Source organism: Myotis davidii, unplaced genomic scaffold, assembly GCF_000327345.1.
Source record: "Myotis davidii unplaced genomic scaffold, ASM32734v1 scaffold120, whole genome shotgun sequence".
NCBI classification, from domain to species: domain Eukaryota; kingdom Metazoa; phylum Chordata; class Mammalia; order Chiroptera; family Vespertilionidae; genus Myotis; species Myotis davidii.
The window spans coordinates 7,053,181-7,054,194 of record NW_006294778.1 but is presented as its reverse complement, the minus strand read 5'-3'; the positions used below and the strand labels follow the sequence as shown (position 1 = coordinate 7,054,194).

The 1,014-nt window shown below is 49.4% G+C and overlaps 1 protein-coding gene across 1 annotated transcript in view; it reads right to left on the bottom strand.

Annotated features, from left to right (window-relative positions):
- The window catches only part of LOC102759493 (ankyrin repeat and sterile alpha motif domain-containing protein 1B), a 553,884-nt gene that overhangs the window by 446,041 nt on the left and 106,829 nt on the right, over window positions 1–1,014 (bottom strand). The window contains exon 4 of the mRNA XM_015567586.1: window positions 491–787. Coding sequence (XP_015423072.1) covers window positions 491–787 — 297 coding nt within the window. The remainder of the gene's footprint in view (window positions 1–490; window positions 788–1,014) is intronic.

The following is a 1,014-nucleotide window of genomic DNA, read 5'->3' as shown; positions in this document are numbered from 1 at the left end:
TGAGCCTGGCTTCTGGCTAAGCGGCGCTCCCCCGTGGGAGCACACTGACCACCAGGGAGCAGCTCCTGCATTGAATGTCTGCCCCTTGGTGATAAGTGAGTGTCATAGCAACTGGTCGTTCCGCTGTCAGTCCGAAACCGGCTCTCCAACATCCCCCGAGGGGTCCCGGATTGTAAGAGGGTGCAGACCAGACCGAGGGACCCCACCAGTGCACGATTGGTGTTGGGGAGGGATGCAGGGTGTTGGTCAGCCAGGAAGGGACCGCAGGAAGGCTCCAGGGCACATCTGGCCTGTCTCAGTCCCAATCAGCTGGATCCCAGCAGCAAGCTAACCTTCCGGTTGGAAGTCTACCCCCACCCCCCCCGGGTGCATGTCATTGCTCAACCACTGAGCCATGCTGGCTGGGCTCTATATATAACCTATAACATCTGCATCTCAAAGCAACACTAGAGCACCATCACTTTTGAAGCCTAGCTAACAGAAGACTCACCTGACAGCTCACATCCATTCCTGCTTCCAACAGCACCTGAACGACTGCTTTGTGGCCATTGCGTGCGGCGAGGTGTAGTGGGGTGTGCTTGCGAGTGTTGCAGCTCATTAAGTTAGGGTGCGCGCTGATGATCATTTTGACTACTCTCAGCCTTCCGTAAAGCGCCGCCAGGTCCAAAGGTGTTTCCAACTTGCTGTTCCTGATGGTGGGATCCGTGAGCTCATCCAGGAGAACAGCCACGACTTCCGAGTGTCCATACTGAGCTGCACAGTGTAGGGCAGTTTCATTCTCATTGTTCTGTTAACACAGACATATAAAACGTACGTTTTCAGAAACTCAATTCCTTATCAAAATGTAAACGCTATCATCTAAAACCTCAGATGCTTTGAAAATATGTTTAAGATTTATCTATTTTGATAAGTATTCCTAATGGAATTTTATATCTGATAAAAGTATGCATCATTGATTGCATCAAAAATATCACATTTGATTTTTGTCACTTCAATAGGGAAAAATCTAACATT